At 54.7% G+C, this 21,157-nt stretch overlaps 3 protein-coding genes across 13 annotated transcripts; 1 reads left to right on the top strand and 2 right to left on the bottom strand.

Annotated features, from left to right (window-relative positions):
• Positions 1-857: 857 nt before the first annotated feature.
• On the top strand, positions 858-11,432 carry IL11RA (interleukin 11 receptor subunit alpha). Of its 8 annotated transcripts, XM_084898832.1 has the most exons (15): positions 890-971; positions 2,019-2,199; positions 2,617-2,781; positions 4,233-4,332; positions 4,619-4,679; positions 5,845-6,014; positions 6,147-6,261; positions 6,422-6,454; positions 6,540-6,706; positions 7,847-8,010; positions 9,183-9,324; positions 9,637-9,756; positions 9,866-9,962; positions 10,211-10,293; positions 10,995-11,432. In XM_084898832.1, the coding sequence occupies exons 4-15, from the start codon at positions 4,233-4,235 to the stop codon at positions 11,009-11,011; spliced, it is 1,269 nt and encodes a 422-aa protein (XP_084754958.1). In that variant the 5' UTR covers positions 890-971; positions 2,019-2,199; positions 2,617-2,781; the 3' UTR covers positions 11,012-11,432. The 8 variants fall into 8 exon arrangements, with proteins under 8 accessions (XP_084754953.1, XP_084754954.1, XP_084754957.1 ...); XM_084898831.1 differs by lacking the exon at positions 2,617-2,781 and having other exon boundaries at positions 880-971; XM_084898827.1 differs by lacking the exons at positions 2,019-2,199; positions 2,617-2,781 and having other exon boundaries at positions 858-971.
• A 126-nt stretch (positions 11,433-11,558) lies between these two features.
• Positions 11,559-21,051, bottom strand: CCL27 (C-C motif chemokine ligand 27; the record flags this gene model as incomplete). Of its 3 annotated transcripts, none has more annotated exons than XM_084898868.1 (4): positions 20,939-21,051; positions 12,149-14,575; positions 11,866-11,998; positions 11,559-11,676 (listed from the first exon to the last, which is right to left on the bottom strand). In XM_084898868.1, the coding sequence occupies exons 2-4, from the start codon at positions 12,216-12,218 to the stop codon at positions 11,559-11,561; spliced, it is 321 nt and encodes a 106-aa protein (XP_084754994.1). In that variant the 5' UTR covers positions 12,219-14,575; positions 20,939-21,051. The 3 variants fall into 3 exon arrangements, with proteins under 3 accessions (XP_084754994.1, XP_084754993.1, XP_084754995.1); XM_084898867.1 differs by lacking the exon at positions 20,939-21,051 and adding an exon at positions 15,433-15,558 and having other exon boundaries at positions 12,149-14,527; XM_084898869.1 differs by lacking the exon at positions 20,939-21,051 and adding an exon at positions 15,433-15,558 and having other exon boundaries at positions 11,866-11,995; positions 12,149-14,527.
• LOC311630097 (uncharacterized protein) lies at positions 15,858-16,882 on the bottom strand. Of its 2 annotated transcripts, none has more exons than XM_084898872.1 (4): positions 16,864-16,882; positions 16,425-16,492; positions 16,135-16,194; positions 15,858-16,020 (listed from the first exon to the last, which is right to left on the bottom strand). In XM_084898872.1, the coding sequence occupies exons 2-4, from the start codon at positions 16,469-16,471 to the stop codon at positions 15,864-15,866; spliced, it is 264 nt and encodes an 87-aa protein (XP_084754998.1). In that variant the 5' UTR covers positions 16,472-16,492; positions 16,864-16,882; the 3' UTR covers positions 15,858-15,863. The 2 variants fall into 2 exon arrangements, with proteins under 2 accessions (XP_084754998.1, XP_084754997.1); XM_084898871.1 differs by lacking the exon at positions 16,864-16,882 and adding an exon at positions 16,790-16,841.
• Positions 21,052-21,157: the final 106 nt, after the last annotated feature.

Below are 21,157 nucleotides of genomic sequence, written 5' to 3'. Positions count from 1 at the left end.
CACAACCCAGGAGACCTGATGCCACCGAGTGTCCTTCCCACTTTCAGGTGAGGACAGGGCTTGTGGACAACGCCAGGCTGGCCAGAATGCTCTTTGTTTCCCTTCTTCTCTTAAGGGAATTGAGTCTCCGGGAGGGGAAATCGTGCCAAGGCCACACAGCAGTGATCTGGCCCAGGAGAACCCTGCCTTCCAGCCCAAGGCTCTTTCTGGAGACCCCGAGGGGCAGGGTCTGGGACTTGGAGTGCTGCCCTGGTCTGGAAGGAGCGCAGACAGGCATGGCACACACTTTCTTTAAGCCCCCGGTGCCGGGATCGTGGATGGGAACCCTGTTCCTTCAGCCACCCGCCTACACCCTGCAGAAGTTGTAAACAGAACCATTCCCTTCACCTTTGGGCTGCATTGTGGAATCATCTGGGGGAGTTTTAAACAATAACTGATGCCTCGGTCCAGCCTCCAGAGCTTCTGGTTTAATTGGTTTGGAGTGTGGCTTGCAGTTTAAAACCGCAATGTTCAGCAACGTTTGAGAACCTCAGCCCTGCACCATTCTTCCTTATTTGCAGTCAGGGGCACCTTCAAGCTTGTCCAGTCACCTGTCCGGCGGCGGCTCCTGAGCCACCGAACTTGAGGCTTTGTTTGCGGACAGTAGGGAGGGGGAGGGACCTGGAAGATTTCAGTCTTGCCATTCCTGGAGGAGAAGCCTTCAGGCAAGGACCCAGGGATCCAGCCCGGGCCTCTGTCCCCTAGCAGCCTGCTCGGCCCCGGGACGGGACAGGAAGTGTCCGGCAGAGGTGGGGGAGGAGGTGATTGGCAGTTGGAGGCTCCAATGGGCCGGACACCGCCCCCCTATTTCACCCCTCTCCTTCCATTGGTGCCTGGGCGGAGCCACCCCAAAGCGGGCCCCGGGGCTGCAGGGAGCAGAGGCCGGGGCAGAGGGCGAGGGCGGAGGGCGCTGGCGGCGGCGGCCGCGGAAGGTGAGGCCTGGGGGGGGGGCCGTGGGCGTGCACGGGGAGCCCGGCCAGCAGAGGGCCGGGCAGGGTGAAGTGCGATGAAGGGCTCAGTGTGGCTGAGGGACTGTCAGTGTGCGTGCGTGCGTGTGGGTGTGTGTATGTGTGTGTCCGTGTGTGATGATGTCTGTGTGAAGCTCCGCATCTGTGTGTGTCACTTGCTGCAAGTGCCAGCAAATGTAACTGTCACTGTGCATGTGGCTGCGCCAGGGATTATGGTATATGTGTCAGTGTGAAGTTTGTGGTGAGGGACTGGGTCGGGTGTTTGTGAGAGGTCCTGTGACCACCCGGGGAATGTGTTTCGGGAGCAGCAAGACTGAAATCTTTGAGGTCTGTTCTGCCAGGGTAAGAGTGCGTGGCTGGGTTTGTGTAAGCCAGAGTGTGACTTCAGGAACGGCCGAGCAAGGAGTCTTAGAGAGCAAGAGCGAGGCTTGAACTCTGTGTGTGTGTCCTGTGTCCTAAGTGTTAGGCTGTGCGGGAGCCGAGCTGTGTTTATATTTGGGGGGTCAGTATAAACACGAGGGGACCGACCTTCCTACCGATGTCCCCGTAGACAGGACCGTTCCCAGCACATGTGGCTCCCTCTCCTTTCTGTGCTCAAGAGCCCCTGTCGCTGGTGTATTGCTTCTTTATTTCCTGTTTCTCTGCCTGACTCAGTTTCCTTATATTTATTTCTTTAAAATATACTTGTATTTATTTCAGAGAGGAAGGGAGAGGGAGAGAGAGAAACATCAATGATGAGAGAGAATCATTGACCGGCTGTCTCCGGCATGGCCCAGACGGGGGATGGAGCCTGCCACCCGCCCGGGAATTGAACTGTGACCTCCTGGTTCACAGGACGAGCTCACCCACTGGGCCATGCCGGCCGGGCTCCTTATATTTCTTTTTCTCCCCGACTCCTGTCTCCCTAGAGCTATGGCTCGCTGCCTCTCTTCACGGGTCTGTCTCCTCGGGGATCTGCGTATCTGTGTTATAACTCTGCCTCTCCGGTTCTTCCATCTCTGTCTCTCTCAGCACTTCTAGGCCTGACTTTCCTGTTCACCCTCCTCTCTGACCTGCTGCCCCGTAACAGCGATGAGATGCGGGATCTGCCGTGATAAGGGCTCCCGGGGAGATGGGGCCTGCACTCCGAGGAGAAGGACGAGACGCTGCCTTTAGGAAATGCGGTGACCCCATTCCAGAGGCAGAATGCTAAGTGTGTGCGTGTGACTGTGGGAGGGAGAGCGAGACGTGTGTATCTGTGTGAGGGTGTGGGCATGTGTACACGTACGTGAGCCTGAGCCTGAGAGAGGATATCTGAGCACACTGGTGCGGCTGTGAGTGGCCGTATCTGAGAGTGTGTGTCTGAGGGTAAGCGTGGGTCTTGTGTATCTGGCACCAAGGGACCGAAGGCATTTCCTGGTGCTGGGGCCCAAGGAGTGGAGGGGGAGGTGAGAAATGGCTGGAACATCCAGGGGAGGGGAAGCTGGACTCTTTGGCTTTTCTTTATATCCCCCAACCTGGGCCTCCCTTCCCCTCAAACACACCCCCTGGCTGTGCCCTCAGGAAGCCTTTTCTGGGGAGGGGAAAGAGTATCTGATTTTTCATCTGACTGCGCTGGCGTTTGTTCAAGGGCAGTATCTTTTTTGTGGACTGCGCCTGGTGAGCACACGCGTACGTGTGGCTGTGTCTGGCTCTGTGAGAACGTAGGGAATCGGTCACTGATGGGGACTTAAGCAGCCCTCCTCTCCCTCTCGCTGGTCCTGGCTGTGCCTGTGGCTTCCTCTCCAGACTGGGGGTAGGCCTCTTCCCTTCCCAGGGCCTCGGCGGGGAGGAGGTTAAGAGGGTGGGAAGGGAGGAGGGAGGAGAATGGGGTTGAAGGCAGGACGGGGGAGGGGGCTTGGCTATGAGTGGCTGAGATCCAGCACTCAGAGGGGCGGGGAAGGGGAAGGGGGAGGAGGAGATAGCTCTGGGGTCTCAGAACTTGTGGAGCTCAGACGGGTGCTGTGGCTGGTGGGAGGAAGTCTTGGAGGCCATGGACCCGTAGCCACGGGGATCACCGAGGTAGGGTGGGGCTGAGCAGGGTAGATGTGGCTGGGGAGCCTGGGGTGAGCCACTAGACACCCAGACAGACACACAGACGCATGGAGGTCCCTGTTCTGCTCTTCTTGGGAGGGGTCTGTAGCCCTTGCCCAGGGCCCTTCCCCCATCTGCCCTTCTCCTGTCCCCATGGCCACTTCCCCACTGCCTTCCTCCTCCTGCTTCCTGTCCATCCAGAATCCCTCTCTCTTAGCACCTTCCAAACCCCATATCACATAGTTGGTTACTTCCTCTGCCTTCCTGAATTCCTGCTGCCCCGGCTCAGCTCTCACCTCACTGAGTCCCACCGGCCCCATCCCGATCCTGGTCCTGTGGACCCCACCCAGACCCCTGTCCCTGCAGGCCCCCAGCTCCCCTCAGCCTCCTCTCTCTTTCCCGCCACCCTGTCTCCATCTGCTGGCTCCCCGCCTGCCCCCAGCCTCTGGCAGCAGCCAGGGCATCTGGATCTGCTTAACTCTACAGCCCGAGCCTGCACCCTGGCCCCATCCAGCCTCATAGGCTTGCGACCAAGACTGCAGAGTTGGGCCAGATGAGTGGCTCAAGGAGCCAGAGCAGGAGGCCAGGCAGGTCCAGGCGAGAAAAGGCTTGGCAGCTGGAGCAGGGCGAGGCTCTGTGGCAGGCGTGCAGGGTGGGCTCAGACCCACCAGGACAGCTCGGGGGTGACGGGGGCTGCCTCAGGTCAGTCAGAGGCTGTGGTTCGCCGTGGGCCAGGTGGATGCCAGGATTCCTGACAGCTGGCTTGGAGGAGTTAATAGGAATGACGGAGCCGGTGCTGGCATTTGGTGCCAGGGAGTGGGCGCCAAGGGTGGTGCAGGGGGGTGGTGCTGGCAGTCTGTCGCTTCCAGCTTTTGTTCTGGGCTCTAAGCCCAGGACTGAGATGGAGACGAAGGGTGTGTGTGTGTGCTTGTGCGCGCACAGCACTGTGTGCGTGTGTGTGTGTGTGTGTGTGTGTGTGATATGCCACAGCACAGGGATGTGTGGTGGAAAGGGGGATCTTAGATCAGATCCCCCAGTGATTTCTGATATATTTACCCCAACTTGATGCCTCAGTTTTCCTCCTAGAAAGCCACAGTTTAGAAGAAGAAGAAGCTGAAGTCAGCCTCTTATCTTGGGGGTACGGGGTTGCTGACACTGCCTCTCCCCCCACAGATGAGCAGCAGCTGTTCAGGACTGAGCAGGGTCTTGGTGGCCGTAGCTGCAGCCCTCGTGTCCGCCTCCTCCTCCTGTCCCCAGGCCTGGGGCCCCCCAGGTGAGAGCCCTGCTGCGTGAACCCAACTCCGATTTATGGCCTGCCACCCTCATTGCGGTCCCCACCCCAAATCTGATCTGTGGCCCCCAAACTCCTGACATTCAACCTGGCACCATCCCCTTTCCAACCTGTCCTCGGACCTCTGCCTCCTCATTATAACATGATACTCTGACCCAATGACTCTACCCAGGGCTTAAAAGTCTACTCCTTGCCCCTTCACTCTCATAAAATGGGGTGTTTGGGGGGAGGGAAAGGAAGAGCCTCTCCTCAGAAGTGCCCTCCACAGGGGTCCAGTATGGGCAGCCTGGAAGGCCCATGACGCTGTGCTGCCCTGGAGTGACTGCTGGGTAAGTGCCCTCCTGCCTGTTGGGGCGACACTCACGACCCTTTCTTGACCCTGCCCAGTCCTCATGCCCCTCCCACCTTTGCCCCCGGTGTCTGTAATTGTCGCCTCTGTATCTGCCCTAATCTTCAAACCATCCTTATTCATCAGACAATTTCAACCAACATGTATCGAGCACCCGCTAAGTGCCTGGTCTATTCTAGTTCCTGTGATACAGCCGTGCACCAGCCAGGCAAGACGTCAGCCCTCACAGAGCTTACATCCCAGTGGGGCAGTCACTCAATAAGCAAATAAGAATCTTGCCAGCCCTAACCAGTTTGGCTCAGTGGATAGAGAGCATCGGCCTCCGGACTGAAAGGTCCCAGGTTCGATTCCGGTCAAGGGCATGTACCTTGGTTGCGGGCACATCCCCAGTAGGAGGTGTGCAGGAGGCAGCTGATTCATGTTTCTAACTCTCTATCCCTCTCTCTTCCTCTCTATAAAAAATCAATTATATATATATTTAAAAAGAATCTTGCCAGCTAGTAATACCTGCTGGGCAGACAATGGAAAGAGGATAACTGAGTGGCTCCTTTTTCTTGGTAATCAGGGAAGGGCTCTGAAGAAGTAACACTGAAGCTGATCTGTGAAGGTCAGGAAAACCAGGCACAGATGGAGGTAGAAGCATTTCTGTCAAAGGCCAGTGCAAATGCCCTGAGGTGGGAATGAGCTCAACACTTTATCTTCTTTAAACTTCAGAGAGAGGAAGGGAGAGGCACACACAGAGAGAAACATCAATGATGAGAATCATTGATGGGCTGCCTCCTGCACAGCCCCACGCGAGAATGGAGCCCACAACCTGGGCCCGTGCCCTGACCAGGAATCGAGCCGTGACCTCCTGATTCATGGGTCGGCGCCCAATCACAGAGCCACACCAGCTGGGCGAGCTCAGCACTCCCAAACAGAAAAAGGGACTAACGGGACAGGATGGGGGCACAGTAGGTGAGGGGGTGGAAGGAGGAGCTGAAGAAGGAATGGAAGGGCTGAGTTAACCAGAGGCTTTGTGGATCAGCGAAAGGAGCGTGGGCTTTAATGCAGGTGAGCGAGAAGACACGGAGAGCTGTGGCCTGGTCCGACTTACACTTGAAACCTTTCCTCTGTCTGTCACCATCACCCTGTCTCCCCCGCAGGACCCCCGTGTCCTGGTTTCGGGACGGGGAGACAAGGCTGCTCCAGGGCCCTGACTCTGGGCTGGGGCATGAGCTGGTCCTGGCCCGGGCAGACAGCACTGACGAGGGGACCTACATCTGCCGGAGCCTGGATGGCGCACTGGGGGGCACAGTGACCCTGCAGCTGGGCTGTGAGTTGGGGAGGGAGTATGGGGTGGCAGTGCTGAGACATGGGGCTCCTGAGGGAATCGAGGTCCGGAGTAAGCCCTCTGAGGTGGGAGGTGGGGGACTTCTCAGTCTCCAGCTGCACCCTCTGCCTCCAGACCCCCCGGCTCGGCCTGTCGTCTCCTGCCGAGCAGCCGACTATGAGAACTTCTCCTGCGCGTGGAGTCCCAGCCAGGTCAGCGGTTTGCCCACCCGCTACCTTACTTCCTACAGGTGCGTGCGTGACGGGGCGTGTAGGTCTGTACATTTACGTGTGCCAGCACAACGTGGGTGTGGGCGGCTGGGAGGCCGGGAGGGAGTTTCCGGGGAAAGCCTTGGAAAGAGGGAGGACCCTCTTTTCCTACCTGACCTCAGGTGGCCCCCTCCCTGCCAGGAAGAAGACAGTGCCAGGAGCTGATGGCCAGAGGTAGGACCTGTGGGAGAGGCTGGGGGCTACAGCTGGATCCCACCATGAGCTTTTCCGAAGCCCAAGACCACTTCCTCTCTCGCAGGACAAGCCCATCGACAGGGCCCTGGCCGTGCCCACAGGACCCCCCCGGGGCTGCCCGCTGTGTGGTCTACGGGGCGGAGTTCTGGAGCCAGTACCGCATCAATGTGACGGAGGTGAACCCGCTGGGAGCCAGCACCCGCCTGCTGGACGTGAGCTTGCAGAGCATCTGTGAGTACCCAGCCTTGGAGTCCCCCCTCCCCGATCCTCACCGCAGGGGCTCCGTGTCCCAACACAGAACTCCCCGGAGCGCCCGGACAGTTCCCTCCCAGCACAGACCCCTGTTCCAGCACACAGATGGGCCCTGTGGAGACCAAGGAGCCAAAGCGATCGGAGCCCAGGGCGGTTGCCCCTCCCCTCTCCCCATGAGTCCTTCTTAGCCACCGAGCCTCAGAGCGGTCTCTCCGCTTCTGAGCTCTGAGCTGAAGGCAGCCACGTCTCAAGTCCTCCCTGTCCACTGGAAGCCATCACTGGCCCTCCTTCCTCTCCATCTGTACGTGGGACGGGGCACTGGAGCTCTGGCTGGAATTTGGGCTAACTCCTCTTCTTCCTTGATGGAAAGCAGGGTTACTTTTTAATCCCCTCTACAGCCCTAGCTGTGTTGGCTCTGTAGTTAGAGTGTTGGCATTTATTTTATTATTTTATTTTATTTAAAAAAATATATTTTGTTGATTTTTTACAGAGAGGAAGGGAGAGAGATAGAGAGTCAGAAACATAGATCAGCTGCCTCCTGCACACTTCCTACTGGGGATGTGCCTGCAACCAAGGTATATGCCCTTGACCGGAATGGAACCTGGGACCCTTCAGTCCGCAGGCTGACGCTCTATCCACCGAGCCAAACCGGCCTCGGCAAGTGTCGGCCTTTAGACTGAAGGGTTGTGGGTTCAATTCTGTTCACAGGTACATACTTTGGTTGCAGACTCAATCCTTGGCCCAGTCAGGAAGTGTGCAAGAGACAACCAATCGATGTGTCTCTCTCACATCCATGTTTTTCTCTCTGTGTCTCTACCTCTCCATTCCACTCTCTCTAAAAGTCAATGGAAAAAATATCCTTTGGTGAGGATTAACAAAAAACAAAAACAAACCACTCACAAAGCTTCCAAAAACCTGTCTCCAGATCTCAGCTCACTGTATACCAAGGATAACAGATAGGTCCTGAGCCTAAAGAATGATCAATCCTAAGATTTCCCCTCCCACTTGGAAGTGCCTCCTTCAGGCACCTTTAGGCACACCACCCCCTTCCCGTGGGAGGTGGTGGGTGAGGGATGGGTACCTGCCCCCTGCCCTGACTTTGTGTCTCCACCACCGCAGTGCGTCCTGACCCACCCCAGGGGCTGCGGGTAGAGCCAGTACCTGGTTACCCCCGCCGCCTGCGTGCCAGCTGGACGTACCCTGCCTCCTGGCCCCGCCAGCCCCACTTCCTGCTCAAGTTCCGGCTGCAGTACCGTCCAGTGCAGCATCCCACCTGGTCTACGGTGAGGCCTGGATGTGTCCCAGGGCTGCGGGTCCTGCCTCTGGTTTCCTGTTTCTGATGTTCTGCATGGGTTTCTGGCATTGGCGGGTCCCTGGAGCCTTGTTGGCTCCCCATAGAGAGGGCTTCCCACGGGCCAGGCTTGGTGCTGGGGTCTGGGGGCGGGGGTTGCAGCGGGAGCAGTAAGCCAAGCCTCTGTCCTGTGGGATGGAACTCTGATGTAAGCCTATCTGTGGGGAGGCAGCAGTGGCTTTTTAAAAATAACTTTTCTAGGAAAAGAAGTGTCGTGCTCACTCGGGCATCACATATACTATAATTGGAAGTGCCTTTCATCCAGAAGCACATCCTCGTATGCCCAGATACAAAACACTCATATCCCAGATAAAGATCGCAGGGAATTCCCACCTCGGGAGATGCCAAAGGTGGGCCGCATCACGCCTGGGGAGTGGCTGCCTCAGCTAATAACCGGTATTTACTGAGCGCTGTCTGCCCGCCAGGCACCAGCCACACATTTGTATAGGCATTATTTCACTGAGGTGTTTTCACCTCTATTTTATTTTTTTTAATTTTAATTTTAAATTTTTTTAAACAGGAATAGAGCAACTTTATTTATTTATTTATTTATTTAATAAGGAAACCAAAGTTTTATATATATATATTTTGATTTTATATATATATATTGATTTTGTACAGAGAGGAAGGGATAGAGAGTCAGAAACATCGATGAGAGAGAGTCATCAATCAGCCGCCTCTTGCACACCCCCTACCGGGGATATGCCCGCAACCAAGGTACATGCCCTTGACCGGAATCGAACCCGGGACCTTTCAGTCCCCAAGCTGACGCTCTATCCATTGAGCCAAACCGGTTTCAGCTTCACCTCTATTTTACAAATGAAGGAACTGAGGCATAGAGAGGCTCAGGGTTACCCAGGAAGATTTGAACCCAGGCAGTCTGACAGCACAGCCTGTCTATATAAACACTACGTTTTGTCTTCCACACACTGTGTGTAGACCCGATACCACCAGCCATTCTCCCTGAGGCCCACATGGCTCTCCCAGGCTGACAGGGACAGGGCAGGGAGGAAGGGGGACTCTGCAGACTGGGGGGCCCCCTGGCCAGGGAGGCTCAGTGCTTATAATCCGGATGACTCAACGGCGAACCACCCTCACCGCCAGGTGGAGCCAGCTGGATTGGAGGAGGTGATCACAGATGCTGTGGCGGGGCTGCCCCATGCTGTCCGGGTCAGTGCCCGGGACTTTCTGGATGCTGGCAGCTGGAGCGCCTGGAGCCCCGAGGCCTGGGGGACTCCGAGCACCGGTGAGAGACAGAACCCAGGAATGCGCCTTGGCCCTCAGCCGGGCAGGTTGGCACGAACAGGCCTGCGGGGCACATGCCCCACCCACATACGTAGGCATGGCAATCGCTGTTCCAGGCTTCAGCCTTGGCTGCCTGCCGCCCTGCTCCTCAGCCTCCACCCCTGGTACATCTCCAGAAATCGACTCTGGCCTTTCAGGCCCCGCTTCCTAGGTGCCCCTGTGTCCAAGCCAGGCCCCTGGCTTCAACGGGCAGGCCCTGGCCTCTGCCTCTACCCTGTGCGGACAATTCTCCTCCGGTCTTGCCTCTCTTCAGGGCCCCTACCTAAGGAGATACCTGCTGGGGGTCAGCCCTACATGCAGCTGGAGAAGGAGCCTCAAGCAGACAGCCCTGCTCCCCCAAGGCCCTCCCTCCTGCCAGACCTCCAGCCACTTGGTGAGCTTGGGTAGATGGGCTAAGGTGGTAGAGGATGGGAAAGTTCCAGAGAGAAGGGGGCACTGAGTTTGGTCAGGCTCACTCTCATGTGTGATCCGCGCCCCTCCAGTCCACAGGGACCCTCTGGAGCAGGTGGCTGTCCTGGCATCTTTGGGAATCTTCTCTTTCCTGGGACTGGCAGCTGGGGCCCTGGCACTGGGGCTCTGGTAAGTGCCTGTCATTGGTGCCTTAGCCTCTGATCTCACACAGATGCTCAGATAGCCACAGACCATACCCTTCCCCGCCCCTCATGACTTCCCGCTGAACATGATTCTGGAACCACTTTTCTTTCTTCTCCTCAACTTTCATGATGCTCTCTGATTCCTCTCCTAACCTTTCCTAATAAACCCTTTTGGAGGAGCCTGAGATGCCCCACCTTGTCAGGAAAACAGCTAGCTGCCTTTTTATGCTCCAGGCTGAGGCTGAGGCCAGATGGGAAAGATGGACCCCAGAAGCCTGGCTTCTTGGCCCCGATGATTCCAGTGGACAAGCTTCCAGGTGAGTTAAGACCTCCGGGAGGTTTGGCCTTGGACAGTGGTCGGCAAACTCATTAGTCAGCAGAGCCAAATATCAACAGTACAACAATTGAAATTTCTTTTGAGAGCCAAATTTTTTTTAAACTTAAACTTCTTCTAACACCACTTCTTTAAAACAGACTTGCCCAGGCCATGGTATTTTGTGAAGAGCTACACTCAAGGATCCAAAGAGCCGCAGGTGGCTCGAGAGCCGCAGTTTGCCGACCACTGCTCTAACCAACTGACCTACCTGGTCAGGGCCTCTCCCTTATTCATATATATATATGATTTTTTACAGAGAGGAAGAGAGAGGGATAGAGAGCTAGAAACAACGATGAGAGAGAAACATCGACCAGCTACCTCCTGCACACCCCCTACTGGGGATGTGCTCGCAACCAGTGTACATGCCCTTGATCGGAATCGAACCTAGGACCTCCCAGTCTGCAGACCAACGCTCTATCCACTGAGCCATACTGTTTTCAGCCTCCCTTATTCTTGATGTGCCTGCACTAGAGCTAGGTTCTCTCCCTCATTTTTAGGGTGTTGGAGCTCATTCAGAGCTAAGTTCCCCTATTCATTCTTGGAATGTTAAGCTCAGAGCTGGGTCTCCTTCCTCATACTCAGGGTGTCTGGGCCGAAATCTGGTCCAATTATCTCCCTTGATTTGCCTTTTCCTTTTTCTAGGAGCCCCAAACCTATAGAGAACCCAGGAAGACTTCAGCTAATTCCACATATAACTCTGTCTTGCTGGTTTGGATGGACGGATAGATAGAACCCAGGCAGGACAGTGGATCCTCATGAGGGAGGTGTCTCAGCTGAAGTTTTGTTTGGAGCCCATTTCTATGAGTCTCTCTGTTCCAACTTGCCAGATGAAAGGTACCTGGACCTCTGATGTTATCCCAGAGCCAGAGGTCCACCAGTGGAATGTTTATAGATGTGTATATCTGTGGCCATGTATGCCCATGTGTATGTGAGGCAGGGAAAATGTGTTCTCTGCATGTATGTATGTATGTATGTATGTACTTACCTGGGGAGTGTGTGTGGGTCCTTGGCTGTTTGCCTTGCCCCTGGCGGGGGTTGTGAAAGGTGTGAATAAAGAGAATGAGGAGGTTCTTTGCTTAATTACATGTCTCCCAGCTTCAGGTTCAGGGCTCGCAGGAGAATACATAGAACTTGGAGACCACCATCAGAGACCATTGTTCAATACAGCTTTATTATTTTGACGGTGGGGGTCCCGGCCCACTTTCCCTATTTGAAATTCAGTTTGGGCAGAGTCCCCTGGAACCTCCTTCCCTGGCGCTCAAACCATCGAGCCAGGCTGCGGTTCTGGGGGTGGATGCAGACACTGCGCCGAGGCAGGTGAAGCCTGGGAAAGGAAAGGCCCAAAGCCATGGTCATAGTTGGCAGATTAGGTGAGGGTCCAGGGATGAGGGGCAGAGGCCGGATGACAGCCTGGGCTGGCATCCGAAGTAGCAGGTGGGACTGGGGTTGGGATCTGCATCCGGGATTGGGGTCAGAGTTAGGGGTCAGTGTCAAGGGCAGGGTCAGAGCTCACACAAAAGCCTGGAGGTGACAGTCCCCATTAGCCTCCTGCAGCTCCACCCCGGTGACCTTCTTCAGTAGCTTTCTCGAGAGTGGCTGTCGGTAGAGCTGAGTACAGCAGGTAGTGCTGGATGGCAGTAGCACTGCTAGGGAATAATGGGCCCACATGTTCAGAGGGCTCCTGCCCGAAAGCCCCTCACTCAGACAGCTGGAAGCTGGACTTCCTGGCCCCCTGCCCCCCCTCCCCCCATCCCATTCACCCAGATCCTTGGCCTTCTAGACTCCCAAGCACTGACCTGCTCCCAGGTCTGGAATCAGAAGCAACAGAAGCAGCAGGAGACTGAGGGTGGGTGAGGGCGCCTTCATGCTGCGCAGCCTGGATACGTCTTTCTCTCTCCTCCGTCTCCCCTATCTTTTATCGGATACCTTTAACCTGGGGCGCCAGGTGAGTCAGAGGCGGGTGAAGATGACGCCTCAGCCTGTGGCATTCCTGGGCTCTGGGCCAGAGGACCCTTCTTCTTTTAGGAAAGCCTTTTCCCATGGGCTCCTAAGCCCTGGGCAGAGAGGCTGGGGAGAGGGATCGTGCATGATGTGGGGCCCGAAGGGACAGCGACTGAATAAGAGCAGCCAAGAGTCCGCAGTGGCATCCAAGGATGGACATTCACACTCATATACCCACAGCTACACACTCACAGTCACACCTCACTCCATCAACCTCACATGGTCAGACTAACCATAGACAGAATTATGCAAAATCCCACTGCCACACAGCTGTTTTCACAATATTCGAGTCGGACTAGCACACAAATTCTGACGGGGGTGTTGGGGGTAGGCTGGAGCTGAGGCCAAGCCAGCACAAGTGCCTTCATTTTCCCCTCCCCACTTCCCGCCCTAGCCTGCTTATCTTATCAGGAGACATTGATGGGCGGGTCTGGGAAGCCCCTTTGGTGGTATTTGGGTGCCTTGGAGATGTTGAGGTGGGCGCTGCTTTCCCCAGCAAGATGAGACAGGAAGGAAGGGTGGCGTGGGTAGGAGAGGGCAGATGAGGGAAGATAAAAGTTCTTTGGTGCCAGGTTGCTACTAAAGTAAAAACAAACAACAATAAAAACCCACACAAAAAACAAGAAATCTTTTTGTTTTTGCCTAGTCCTGTCCCAGAAATGCCAGCTTCTTGGCAAAAGGGGCCTGGCCTGGGGTTTCCATACTCCGTCCTTACTTGGCTTATGGAGACACCAGACTCAAGAGCTCAATTGCTTCTCTTTTGTTCTGTTCAGATTCTGGCTTCTCTCCACTGTGGGCCTGGGAAAACACTCCCTGTCCCCACCCAGGCTCAGTAATACCCAGGAACACCAACGCCCTCCGCACCCCATCTTCTTGCTAACACCCCAACCTCCCATCTACTTCCTGTCCCTTCTATTCCCATACCCAGCCCTCACTCCCTGCTTCCCCTTACCCCTCAAAGTCTTTTGAGTCAAAGAGAAACTCCTCCTCCGGTCCTTTCCAGGAAGCTGGGAACTGCCTAGGGCAGTGGTCGGCAAACTCATTAGTCAACGGAGCCAAATATCCACAGTATGACTGAAATTCCTTTTGAGAGCCGAAAACCAACTTCGCGCATGGGCTACCAAGCTTTTTTTTTTTTTTTTTTTTTAAATATTTTTTCCCCCTTTGGTTGATCTTCCATTGCTTTTTATTTAATTTTTAAAAAAATATATTTTATTGATTTTTACACAGAGAGGAATAGAGAGTTAGAAACATTGATGAGAGAGATACATCTACCAGCTGCTTCCTGCACACTCCCACTGGGGATGTGCTTGCAACCAAGGTACGTGCCCTTGACCGGAATCGAACCCAGGACCTTTTAGTCTGCAGGCCGAGACGCTCTATCCACTGAGCCAAACCGGTTTCAGCATGGGCCACCAAGTTTTAATCGCACTGTACATGCACACCCGCACGTGGTATTTTGTGGAAGAGCCACACTCAAGGGGCCAAAGAGCCGCATGTGGCTCGTGAGCCGAGGTTTGCCTTCCACTGGCCTAGGTGTTTAGTGCCCTTGGCAACTTGAAGAATTTCCCACACCAGGTCTGGGGATTTCAACCCTCACGTCCTGATCTGTATTTGAAGTATAAACTGAGTCATAACCCAGTAATCAAGTCCTTATCTAGTTGTTGCAGGAGCGCTGTCTGCAGCATTTCCGCTGTTTTAGCCTTCTCTCAGCCTGGGGACTCACACCTTTGCTGGGTAACTTGTTCTGCTGCAGCAATCAGGGGGACCATCGGCTCCGAGAGCAGAAACGAGCCCCCTCTCAGGCTGAACAACGGAGCTTCTCCCTCTGGTCCAGGTGGAACTTGAAGGCCCTTCCCGGGAATTGCCTTGTGGCCACTCAGGAGTTCTGACAGTTTCCTGGTGAGGCATAGGCCCGGGGTTAGACAGGGTCCTCCCTTGTGATAGGGTTCTTGATGTAGACATTGTGATAAAATGGCTCAAGACCCGGGTCCATTTCTGAAGGTGGACACAACCAGAGACATCTTGAACTTCTAGTGCCAGAGCCTGAGGGGCTCTCTCCACCCTCCAGTCTGGACGTGTGGCCCAGAGCTTGGGTGCAGTGATTGAGGTGCCATTGTCCTGTCACACACCTGCGTCAGCTGTCTGTCTCCTGGGCAAGTCAGTCCAGAGACCTGAGAAGGCAAGAAATGGGTTCTTCCAGGTACTCTTCCCATTGGCTTCTCTGTAGACAGGGCCAGGTCTCCTCAGCCACAACCTGCTGTGGCAGGGGCCGCCCCAGGCTGAAAGTTAGCTTTGCCCCCAACCCACAAACTGGGCTGTCTCTTTAACGTAATCCTTTCGTGCCCTTTCTGGTGCGGGGGCCAGCCCCTAACTGATGGGGGGGTTGGCCTACTGGAGTCCCTGACCCTCAGCCCTTTAGGAGATAGTGGTCAACTGGGTGACGAGAGAGAAAGGGATGACAGGGAACAGTGGCCCTTAGGTTGTCCTAAGGCAGGGGTCCTCAAACTTTTTAAAGTGGGGGCCAGATCACGGTCCCTCAGAGAGCTGGAGGGCCGGACTATATGAACTACTAATTCCTACTATAACACCTCGGCTGAGCTCACTGCCCAAAAAACCTGGCGGGCCGGATCAGACTCCTCTGCGGGCCGCATGTGGCCCGCGGGCCGTAGTTTGAAGACCCCTGTGACCTAAGGAGCAGTAAGAACTTCTAGGTAGGTGGATTCCAAGTGTCTTTAAACTTGGGGTCAGATGGAGGAGCTGGAAGTTGGGGTATTCATTACAGGGAAAGCCCTCCCACAGTCCCAAGTCTCTTCCCTATGGCAGGCTGAGGGAGGCAGCTTCTAGGACTCTTTCCCCTGCCCTCACAGCCTACTTCCACAACTCTGGCCTTAAGATCTTTTATTTTATTTTATTTTAAATATATCTTTATTGATTTTTTACAGAGAGGAAGGAAGAGGGAGAGGAATAGAGAGTCAGAAACATTAATGAGAAAGAGACATGGATCAGCTGCCTCCCGCACACACCCCACTGGGGATGTGTCCGCCACCAAGGTACATGCCCTTGACCAGAATCGAACCTGGGACCGCCGCCGACGCTCTATCCGCTGAGCCAAACCGGTTTCGGCATTAAGATCTTTTAGGTCCACTCCTAGGAAAAGAAGATCTGGCACAGTCTTAGCGAGGAGGAAGGTGGTAGCAGACAGAGAGCTGGGGTTGTGAGGACACAAGGGTGTGGGCATAAAGTTGGGAGGAAGACCAACCCTCCCCACAGGCTGCTCCGTGGTGAGTGCAGGTGTAGGGAGTGAAGGGCAGTCACTGACGGTCATGAGGGCCTGACACCGATGGGAGACCCTTAGATGTAACAGGAAACTAAGACATGGAGGGGCACCCTATTGAGGAGCGAGGCCCCGCCAGTGAAGGACACAGCCAGCACGGAGAGGGGCTCCCCGCGTAAACGCGGCGGCAGCGGCGGCGGCAGTCAGGAGGGCGGCGCGGCGGCGGCTCCGGTTTAAACCTTTAATGCACTGGCGGGCTGGGCAGTGGCGGCGGGCGTGCGGCGGGGGAGGGTGAGACCGGAGCGCTGGGGCACGGGGCCCAGGCCGCTCGACAGGCAGCTCATCAGGCCCCGCAGAGGCTCCAGCTTCGGCTCCCGGGGGTGTGCCGAGCTGTGGGGCGACACGACACGGGCATCTGAGGCTGGGCAGGCTCTCCCGGACGCCCCCCCAGATCTGTGCTCCGTCCGTGCCCGGGGAGGGTCCGCGGCCTCGCAGCCCCCTCACCTCCGCTCCCTCCGCCACATGCGCAGCCACGGGAAAAAGTAGAAGCAGCCCCAGTAGATCCTGCGGAGAGAAGGCAGAGCCGGGCCAGGCGGGGCGGCTGACCCCGCCGCACTCCGCGGGTCTCCCGGAGGCCCCGCCCCGCCCCGCGGAGGCCCCTCCCCTCCCCTCGGAGACCCCGCCCCTCACATCGGAGGCCCCGCCCCTCCCGCTCCCCCCGCCCCCGGAGGACTCGCGCCCTCCCCCCACCCCGAGCCGCTCGCTTCTCCCCCGCAGAACCCGCCTCCACTCACTCCTCCTCCGCCTCCAGCGCCACCTCGTATCTCCTCAATCCCGGCATGTCTCGGGCTCCGCACGTCTCCTGGGGGGCGGAATGATCGGATCAAGCACTTCCCCGCTCCCGGCCCCCTTCTCCGGCATCCTCCGGATCGGCCTGACTGGCTCCCGGGTGACCCGAGGCAGGCGCCCCCGGGAAGGCTCAGTTGCACATCGGGGAGGGGATGGGGAGGAGGATTTCGGAGGCACGAGATGTTATGGGATTAGGAGGTCGGCCACCGCAGGGGCCTGCGGCATTTACGGGGTCAGGGCGACAGGCTTTGCGGCCATGGAGTTGGGGGTATTTGGGGCCCCAGGTGAGGATGTTCGGGGACTGGGTCACCTGGAGGGGGGCTGAGGGGTCGGTGCAGCCTAAACTCCGCCCTCCCTGGCTCCACCCCGGAAACAGACCGTTACCGTGACGTCACAGGGACTCCGCGCACCGGGGCGGGGCTCCCTCTGCCCGGAAGGGGCGGGGTCAAAGCATCTCTTCAGAGGGGGCGGGGTCAAAGTGTCTCCAGGAGGTGGAGGTAGGGCCTGTCCCTAAAGGATCAAGTTTTTATTTATTGCCAAGATGCGAGGCTCTGGACTCTCTTTTATAAGGATGGAGTCGATTTTGGAGGTCTACCCTGGGAGATGGAGACCTCAGTAATAGGCAGCAAGAAAAGAGTTTTTTTTTGGGGGGGGGAAGGGGTTGGAGATATCTATAATACTGTCAACAATAAAAAAAATATATTAAAAAGAAAAGAGCTTTGAGACCTGTTCAGTGCTGTTTTCCTCAATTCTCTCTTCTTCTCTCAATCTCCTTGGCTTCTGCCCCAACAATGGCCTTTTCTTATCTGCCCTGTGCTACTTGTGTGACCCTGGGCTGAGGAGGGATAGGCCTCCAGAGAGGGCTCAGTCTAGACAGGCCAGGCTATGGAAATACTTCTCGGATGAGTGGCCTTGGCCAAGTCACTTAATGGGGCCAGAGGGTCAAAGCCCTTCCTATCTGGGCTGAGACCTACCTTCCTGTGATTTTTGTTCCTACAGTCATTCAATCAACAACTATTTATCTAGTGTCTGCTACATGCAGGCACTGTGCTGGGTGTGGGGAGACAACTGTGAAGAGGACAGGCACAGCCCTGGCTGGTGTGGCTCAGTTGGAGTGTTGTCCTGTACACCAAAAGGTGGCAGGTTTGATTCTCGGTCAGGGTACATAGCCAGGTCAGGTGGTGTGTGCAGGAGGCGACCAATCAATGTTGCTCACATCAATATTTCTTTTCCCCTTCCTCTCTCTCAAATAAAATTTAAAAAGAAGAAGAAAGGCACAGTCTCCACCCTCAGAGGGCTTATCATCTGGGCTGGAGTTGGGGGAATTGAAAGAGAATGAATCTGGAAGACTGGCACAGTAGAGGGTGCTGTGGCAGAACCTGGAAAGAGCAATCATCTGAGGTTGGGAATAGCTGCCCTAGATGGTCTTTGGAGGGAGGACGGGAGCTCTGTGGCTGCACTGAAGGAGAAAGAGTGACTATTGTATAAACGAGTGAAGTGAAAGTTCCCTCAGCCTGAAGTGGAGAATGGATACATCTACTCTCTCCCTGCATCCCACCCTTTCTCCCTCTCATTCCCGTCTTGCCTTGTCTGGGCCACAGACAGGTGACAGATAGATCTAGAGAGGTTAGCTGGACCCATCCCTGATGGGACCAATTCGTTGGTGGCAGTGGGTGTCATAGCAACCAGTCATTCTGGTCATTATAGCCTCTGGTCCCTGGCTTTTTATATATATATATATATATATATATATATATATATATATATATATATATATATATAGGATTCCACTGACCTCTGTCCCTGGTTTCTGAGCAAGAGACTCTAAATCTTTGGAATTTTCCAAGCAATAGGATGTTTTTGTTATTTATGAGCTCCTTGGATTACACCTGGGTTTTTGGTTGGAGATGAGATAACTTAGGATGGGGGCTCATCACTGAAAGATCAACTATGTCCTTGGAGAATTGGGGCTTTGAGCCAGCCCAAGCTCCAAAGAAAGGGGCTGGAGATTGAGTTCAGTCATGTGGCTCAATGATGCCTATGTAATGAAATCTCAGTAAAAACTCTGGACACCAAAGCTCCTGGGACTTCCTGTTCGGTGAATGAAACAATATGCTGGGAGGGCTATGTGCCCTGCATGTCTCTAAGAGGACAGAGCATTTGAGAGAGACCCTCTCACAATTCACCCTGTGCGTGTTTTCATTCGGCTGTTTTTTAAAAATATCTTTTTATTGATTTCAGAGAGGAAGGGAGAGGGAGAGAGAGAAACATCAATGATGAGAGAGAATCATTGATCGGCTGCCTCCTGCATGATGCACCCTGGGGATCTGAGCCCACCACCCAGGCATGTGTCCTGACAGGAATCGAACTGTAACCTCCTGGTTTATAGGTGTGACGCTCAAACACTGAGCTACGCTGGCCGGGCTCTAGCCACCTTTTTCTTAAGTCCACCACTCAGGATATTGCCCTGTTTCTCAGATGGCTTTACAACCTATTTCCCGCAAACAAATACTCCTTTCTAGGAGAAAAGATTGTGTCCTTGTGTGAGCGAGTGTCTGTGTGCACATGCCTGTGTGTAATTATGTGTGTCTGTCTATGTCCTTGTATCTGTATTGTAATAATGTATATGCTTCACTATCTGTGCTGTGTCCTTGGGGTATGTAAATGATTGTGTGATTGATTATCTGACTGTGTGGACAGACGTGTAGGTGGATTAAGGTGTTGGAGTGCGCGGGCTCGGGCGTGTGTGTATGTGTGTGTGCATGTGTGTGTGTGTTGTGTGTGTGTGCGCTTGCGTGCATGAGCCTGCTAGCTGTTTGTTCAATCCACTTTGTGGCTCTCAGCCTCATAGGGCCTGCAGGGGGCGCCCAGTGCAAAGGGAAAGAGGATATGAGGCTCCCTCAATCTCATGGGCCTGCAGAAGGCATCTGGTATAGAGAGAAAACAGGATGAGTGACTCCTGGGCGGTGGAAGAGGGCTCTGGCCTGAGGAGTCTCAGTTGTCTTGCTCCAGAATTTCTTACTGGAAATGATGAGTCAGGTCTTGAAAGTCCCTGATCCTGGGAAGAGATCTGCTTCACACTCCATTCGTGTCCAAAACCTCCACCAGAGGCTTCTGGCCAGCCAGAGGGGCGGTGTGGGTAGAACATTGCACAGGACTTCCAGAGGTGATTGGTCATCAGAATGGGGGAACTCTTGAGCAATAGTACACCCCCCTCTTCCCTGCCTCTTACCCCCTGGAGCTTGAAGTAAAATCACTGCCAGGGTTTCCTGAACAACCCCCTCCTTTACTTCCTGCAATTTGGGCCACTCTGGATCCCAGGGTTCCTGGGTTTGGACTGATCTTGCTTGGGAGAAATGCAGGGAACAAGGGTCCTTGAACCCAAAGCAGAAGGTGACCTGTGTGGCTGGAGATGGGGAGCCCTGTGGGGAAGCAAAGGCTCAGAGGAAGGACAGGGGTTTGTGACTAATCCCAGTGAGGCAGGGGAAGGGTAATTGGTGAAAGAAGCTATGCATATAGGGGTAGTCCTTGGGGTACTTCCTGATGATGCCAGGCGCAGTGGTCAAAGTTAATGGAAGACTCCGGTACCTTAATCAGGCAGGACCAATAGGAGCTTCACATCCTTTGAGTGTGAAGGTTTGAGTTCCTTAGCAGCACAGGATCGGCTGAAGTGCCAGTTGGGGATGAAGGGAATGAGTTATACAGAAAATACAGTAAACAGAATTCTGAGTTCCCTGCCCCCTGGTGTGCATGCCCTGTCTAATCCTGCTTTGAGGGTTTTTTGTTTGTTTGTTTGTTTGTTTTTGACAATCCACCTTTGAATATGATGGGATTAGGTGATTAGATAGGGCAAAATGAAGGGATTTTGCAGGTATAATTAAGGTCTCAAATCTGTTGACTTTCAGTTCTTCAAAAGGGAGGTTGCCTTAGGTGGGCCTGACTAAATCGGGCGAACCCTTGTAAAAAGTGTCTAGAGATAAGAAGTAAGAAGCGGCAGCAGATGCTCTTATTTGGCCTGGAAGAAGCGAACTGCCGTGCAGTGGAGAGGGCCCTGCAGCAGGCCGCGGCAGGCGGCTCTAGGCACGCAAGGCCTCAGTCCTGCAACCACGACTGCCAGCACCCAGTGAGCTGGGAAGAGGATTCTGAGCCTGAGATGAGATTGCAGCCCTGGCTGATCCCGGAACAGAGGACCCAGGCAACAAGTACTTGAACTCTTGACCCACAGAAACGATGAAGCTGCTAAGTTTGTGGCAATTTTGTTACACAGCCATAGGAAACTAATATAAAGACGAAGGAATGAATGCCAATTAAGCCCCAGGACCAGTTTCAGAACTGTTGACGAGAGCTTTTATTCCTACTGCCTTCCAGGTTGCGAAATGTCACTGTTTCTTTAACCGACTCCCTTTTTCTGTCATCCGCCTTTATTCCGTTCTTCATTATAGGTTGTTGTGTAGAGGACTTCTGCTCATCAAGACGGCTGTTTATTTTTCCTGGCAGTACCCCCACTTGAAGTTTGGCCTGGCTGCGTGACCTACTTTGGTCAGTTAACTGTGTGCAGAAGTGGCATGTGTCATTTGTGGATGGAAGCATTTAAGCCAGGGTTCTCCTTGCTGTTTTACCTGGCTGGAACGACCATGGAAACATTTGTTGAGAAGAAGGAGCACGCCAAGAGATCCAG

Source organism: Pipistrellus hanaki, assembly GCF_964339955.1.
Source record: "Pipistrellus hanaki genome assembly, chromosome: 11".
NCBI classification, from domain to species: Eukaryota; Metazoa; Chordata; class Mammalia; order Chiroptera; family Vespertilionidae; genus Pipistrellus; species Pipistrellus hanaki.
This window is presented reverse-complemented; position numbering and strand designations above follow the sequence as displayed.